General features: G+C 42.6%; 1 protein-coding gene across 1 annotated transcript in view; it reads left to right on the top strand.

Annotated features, from left to right (window-relative positions):
* The first annotated feature begins 5,710 nt into the window (after nt 1-5,710).
* Nucleotides 5,711-6,152, top strand: part of LOC123501373 — a 2,283-nt gene continuing 1,841 nt past the window's right edge. The window contains exon 1 of the mRNA XM_045250175.1: nt 5,711-5,804. Within this exon, the coding sequence (XP_045106110.1) occupies nt 5,739-5,804 (66 nt within the window). The 5' untranslated portion in view covers nt 5,711-5,738. The remainder of the gene's footprint in view (nt 5,805-6,152) is intronic.

The following is a 6,152-nucleotide window of genomic DNA, read 5'->3' as shown; positions in this document are numbered from 1 at the left end:
CCAGTTGTCCATGGCCAGTTGTTCGCGGCCAGTTGAGCTGCGGTCAGTTGTCCATGGCCAGTTGTTCGCAGCCAGTTGAGCTGCGGCCAGTTGTCCATGGCCAGTTGTTCGCGGCCAGTTGAGCTGCGGCCAGTTGTCCATGGCCAGTTGAGCTGCGGCCAGTTGTCCATGGCCAGTTGTTCGCGGCCAGTTGAGGTGCAGCCAGTTGTCCATTGCCAGTTGTTCGCGGCCAGTTGAGCTGCGGCCAGTTGTCCATGGCCAGTTGTTCGCGGCCAGTTGTCCATGGCCAGTTGAGCTGCGGCCAGTTGTCCATGGCCAGTTGTTCGCGGCCAGTTGAGCTGCGGCCAGTTGTCCATGGCCAGTTGTTCGCGGCCAGTTGAGCTGCGGCCAGTTGCGGCCAGTTGTTCGCGGCCAGTTGAGCCAGTTGTCCACAGTTGAGCCAGTTGTCCATGGCCAGTTGTTCGCGGCCAGTTGAGCTGCCAGTTGAGCTGCGGCCAGTTGTCCATGGCCAGTTGTTCGCGGCCAGTTGAGCTGCGGCCAGTTGTCCATGGCCAGTTGTTCGTGGCCAGTTGAGCTGCGGCCAGTTGTCCATGGCCAGTTGTTCACGGACAGTTGAGCTGCGGCCAGTTATTTGCGGCCAGTTGAGCTGCGGCCAGTTGTCCATGGCCAGTTGTTCGCGGCCAGTTGAGGTGCAGCTAGTTGTCCATGGCCAGTTGTTCGCGGCCAGTTGAGCTGTGGTCAGTTGTCCATGGCCAGTTGTTCGCGGCCAGTTGAGCTGCGGCCAGTTGTCCACGGCCAGTTGTCCACGGCCAGTTTCCCGCGGCCAGTTGTCCCATCCACCTGGGGAGGGGACCACAAATGTCCCGAGGTCGGACTGCTTTGTGGCATCAACGCTTGACACCCACATCCAGCCCATTAACGTGCTATACATGATAGAGAAATGGCCCACAAAAGATATCTGAGCCTTCCATCACTGAATCTCATGCGCTTTACCACAGCAAGTCATTCTTACAGCTAGTCAACACTCCATCACTGGAAAGCGCCAAAACCTTTTAAGATCATAACTCTACTCGAGACTTCTGGCATCAGGCCCAAAAACACCTACAATAACTTTGATTCATCTTTTCCTCTTTCATTTCAACCTGATGGCACCACTGCTATCTCATCTAGCACTCTGAAGCTAAAATCTTCTCTCAAAACTTTGTTAAAAACTCTACCTTAAATGATTCAAACCTTGTTCCTCCCTCTTCTCCTCCTTCTGACTACTTCATGCTACCCAATAAGATTCTTGGCAGAGATGTTTTCCATACCCTCGCTGATCTAAACACAAGGAAGGCTTAAAGAATTGATGAGGTCCCTCCTATTGTTCTCAGAAACTGTCCTCCGTGCTTGCACCTTACCTAGACGAACTTTCAACTCTATTTATCGACTTCTACCATTCCTTGTTGGAAGTTTTCCTACATTCAACCTATTTCTAAAAAGGATGCCCATTTTAATCTCTCAAACTATAGTGCTATTGCTTCAATTTGTTGTTTATCTAAAGTTTTCAATATATCTTCAACAGAAAGATTCTTAAACACCTATCACTTCACTTTCTTCTATTTAATCATTAATATGGCTTTCGTCAAGGCTGGTGATCTTCTGGCTTTCCTTACTGAATCTTAGTCATCCTCTTTTAGAGATTTTGGTGAAATCAAAAGCTTTATAGAATTTGGCACGAAGCTTTTATCACCAAGCTACCCTTCTATGGATTCTATCCTTCTCTCTGCAGCTTCATCTCAAGTTTCCTCTCTGAGAGATCTAAAGTTGGGCATTCTGTAGCTTCCTTGTATGAGTTGTTTGATGCCTGAGGGGTAGACGCCTATAAGATTACTTGGAAGTGTAATGTGGTATCATCAGCGTAAGACTGAATAGGACAAGAAGTTTGGCTTAGATCAATGATGAATAATATAAAAAGAGCAGGTGACAACACAGAACCCTGAGGAACATCAATCTAAATAGACTTAGAAGAGCAGTGACTGTCTACCATAGCAGGAATAGAATGATCAGATGAAACTGCAGAAGGGTAGGTTGGAGAGCAAAGCTTTTTGTTAGAGTGTTTATCAAATTATTTTGATATGTCGAAGCCAATACCAAAAGTTTCACCAAAACTCCTAAAAGAGGATGACTAAGATTCCATAAGGAAAGCCAGATCGCTAGCAGAGCGACCTCAATCCAGTCCATACAGGGGATCAGATAGAAGGATGAAGCGATAGATGTTTGAAAATTTTCTTGTTAAGGATTGATTAAACACTTCAGGCTTAGATAGACAGGATATTAAAGTGAAAGAACAGGTCTTTGAAGTATTACCCTTCTTGGAAACAGATAAAAATTTTAGCAAACTTCTAGCAAGAAGGAAAGATACATGTTGACAGTTGGAAGAGTTTGACCAGGCGAGGTGCAAGCACAGAGGCACAATTTTAGAATACATTAGTAGAAACCCCATCAATTTCATGAACCTCCCAGTGATTAAGGCCAGTGAGGACAATGAAATAAACAAACAAAAAATAAGGAAGTGTAAATAACGAATTCGGCAGTACGCAGAACGAAAATTCAATGAAAATACGTTTTGGAAGGTGAGGAGAGGAAAAGGGATGTGAGAAGGATGGAGTTCTTGTGGGTGACAAAGATTAAGGAAAAAAGTATAAGAAAAAGACATTTGGATTGTCTAGTGAATGAGGAGATAGTAGGAGAAACAATAACACCTAACATGTGTATAAAAACAGAGGAAGAGAGGCGAAGAAAACAATAGATGGTTATAGCTAGTGTGGCGCAGCTGCGGACATTGATGGTATGATAGCAGACATGTTGAAGTATCAGGATGAAATGATGATGACTGGACGCTCTTAAACCCTTCAGTACTGGCAATAATTTTAACCCTGATTTATGATTAGACGATTTTATTTACATCAGGAAGCGTCTGTGGAGGTCAGAAGATTAATGGCCAGACTCTTTACTATCTTAATCCTCACGTAAGTTTCTGAAGCTGAATAAAATTACTAAATAGTAACCAGCATGAATTAGTGTCATGACAGCAAGAAGTACCACAGGCAGTTACTGTACCTCTATATAAAGGCAAGGGTAGCAGGACACGCTACGTCATACTCCAGCAATGGCCTGCCAACACAGTACTTACTTCATAGAGAACATAGATAGACTACGGTAACAAACATTCTGAGGACAATGATGACACACAAAAACTAATGGAAACAGGAGACACAAGACAAAGAAACGTATGCTTTACAATTCAGACATTATAGATTTTTAATGAAACTAATGAAACCATAATATGCTGTACTGAAAAATTCACATTAAAACTGAGCACAGACACAGACACACAGATGGCAACGCACACTACACACAAAGGAACACTCGCCGAAATGAAACCGAAGCATAGAAAACAAATCAGACAAAACTTACATTTCCTGCTAATTTCCCTTTTACTCTCATGAAAATTATATTGACATTAAAAAGATGAAAATGTTAACAGATGTAGAAAATCATGCCAATAGTAATCTTTAGGCCAAACTACTCAGAAAGGCATTAAGACGGGTGACATATAAGAACATTTCAGGACAACTCCAACTCCAATAGACTACCCACCACCGTTTTTAAACAAGGTAAAGAGAAAATACCTTTATACTTTGATTTTAAACATTTGCTCCCAAAACTTCATCGACTCCACAAAGTAACAGTTATAAAGGGTACTAAGCTTGACAGAGAAAGTCTACGGAAATCTTTTGACTGGAAGATAGAAGGTGACGGCCATTACGAACACAGATTTCGAGAAAGAAGAACAAGAAGAAGAAGAAGAAACAGCTGTGTGGATCAGATGACATTGAATCAAACAGATGATAGAGGTCCAGAGGATTATTCAGGAAAGGATTATGAAATGTATGCACAATGGGCGTAAAGAAAGTATAGTGCCATAATGTGGCGGATAAGAGAAATCATTCCGAATATTGTTTAAACCTTTGGTGCAAATTACATCTGTTGAAAGGAACAAATAAAAGGCTTTCACAAAGATGCAAATGTGTTAGGAGAGTTTCCCTATAGGAGCATGAAAGAGACGGATGTGTGAGGAAGATGAAAGCTGAGTAGGGGAGGTTCGTGTGAGCTGCTGAGGTTGAAACAATTCGTGTCTCGTGAGCAGTGTAACACGTCTGGCTCGGTCACGTGACTATTAACTTACCTTCTCCTCCTTTCCCAAGCACAATATTCAAGCAGCTGACTCCCTTCAGTGTTAGCAGTTTTAGAGTGTGCATGGCGTGTCATCTCTATAGAGTGCGTGCACGAGACAGAAAATGAAGGTGCATAATCAGAAACAATGATGATAATTAAGAGGATAGAAGCGGAGGCATGTAACCTTTAGTATAATTCACGAGGTTGAATATTCTAGCTATGGGAAGGTGTAAAGTGGTTATGGTAGGAAAGAAAATAAAGGTGAATGAGTGCCTGCGAACAGTGTTAGGTAAGCATGGCAAGGCGGATCATGGATGGATGACGTTGTGAAAAGTAGGTAAGTCACGGAATTCCTTAACAAGTCATGAACGAGAGGAACGCGTCTATGGATGTAAGGAAATGTTTAAAGTATGGTATTCTGGCAACAATGACGCATGGATCAAACAGGCACAATGATGAGGAGTGCGTGCTGTGGAATTGGGTTACCAGAGAGGGGTTGTGGTGACATGTACACGCTGGGCCGGGGAGAAGGGGGAGAACAATCACAATGTGTCGGGAAAAGCGTGGCCTGAGCGCCTGTGAGCAGCGATGACTTATGGAATGGGTGAAAAGAACAACTAAACACAAATGGGTGAAAAATCAAGAATTTATTTAGTATATGTATACAAAGTTAAAGGTGTCGAGTCGAGTCCTTACCAGTTAAATTATAAAAGTAATTTAGAGAAGCTAATTTTTAAAAGTCAAAAGCCGAAAGGTATAATGTGTATTCATCGCATCGTCTGCAAAAATACATTAATCTAATACTTCAAGGGATCATAGTACTTAAAAATGTTAAAAGAAAAGGGATATGCAGTAGGTAGCTCAAGAGAGTTTGGATTATATATACTCTGCTAATAAGTAGGCTATAGACATCCTCTAAGTCTAAAGTTATGAAGGTCATTTACGTATTTATCTATAATGCTTGGGAAAGTCATATGAGATGGGCAAAAAAAAAAAGTATGGATTACGTAAACTCTGATAACAAGTAGGTACACATCCATTGATAATTGTTTGGGAAAGGTATGTGGGTGACTAACAGAGTTTTGATACTTGAACTGTAATGGCAACAAAGCTGCAGGAACACATGTGGCAGGCAATGCAATGGAAGAGTGGCGCTGGGCAGGTAAGTCTGTATTCCCAAACATTTAAGCGCCAGTATCTCGAATATTTCAAATCGTGTCGTGAACGTTATAATGTATATTATTAGTACATTTTCTTTCTTCATTATTCCAATGATAGCTTATAAAGGATTCTGAGCCATGGTGAGTAGAAACATCGCGAGAGCGCAAGGAACCGTCCGTGTGGCCTTTGACAGGAAACAGACAGAGGGGGAAGGAGGTTTACGATCACACTGAACACTTGGGCCACGAGCATGGCAGATGAAAAATAGCAAGGAACAAATGCAACATTGCCTGTTCCTGGCACCTGTCACTGTATGCACGTGATGAGTGCAGCACTTGCCACACCAGCATAGTATAATGCAACCCGTCACCATGACACGACTGCCACTGCTGCTACTGTTGCTACTTCTACTGGTACCTGCTGTGCGTAGTATACCTGGTTATCTGTGTGTGGCATGGCCTAGTTGATGCATGATAGAACAGTAATACAACAATTCAATTATTCATATTATTACGACCAGTGGCCTCAGATTACAGTTATTTTTCAGCGCCTGAGAAGTTTCCGTCTTCATTTGATTTACACGCAGTGAGTTGAATGAATAACGACTCAGTACATTGTCAACAAACATGTTACTATAATACTGTATACTTCAAGCAAGCTCTGTCACTAGTGTGGCTGCGGAGCGAAGGTTTACTCTGCCAAAAGAGAATGTGGCCTGTATACCAGGTCAGAGAGTAGAATTCTCGCACTAAAGCTATAGCAATAATGGG

This window comes from Portunus trituberculatus, chromosome 9 (genome assembly GCF_017591435.1).
Source record: "Portunus trituberculatus isolate SZX2019 chromosome 9, ASM1759143v1, whole genome shotgun sequence".
NCBI classification, from domain to species: domain Eukaryota; kingdom Metazoa; phylum Arthropoda; class Malacostraca; order Decapoda; family Portunidae; genus Portunus; species Portunus trituberculatus.
The sequence above is the reverse complement of the archived record's forward strand: the minus strand, read 5'-3'. Positions and strand labels throughout refer to the sequence as shown.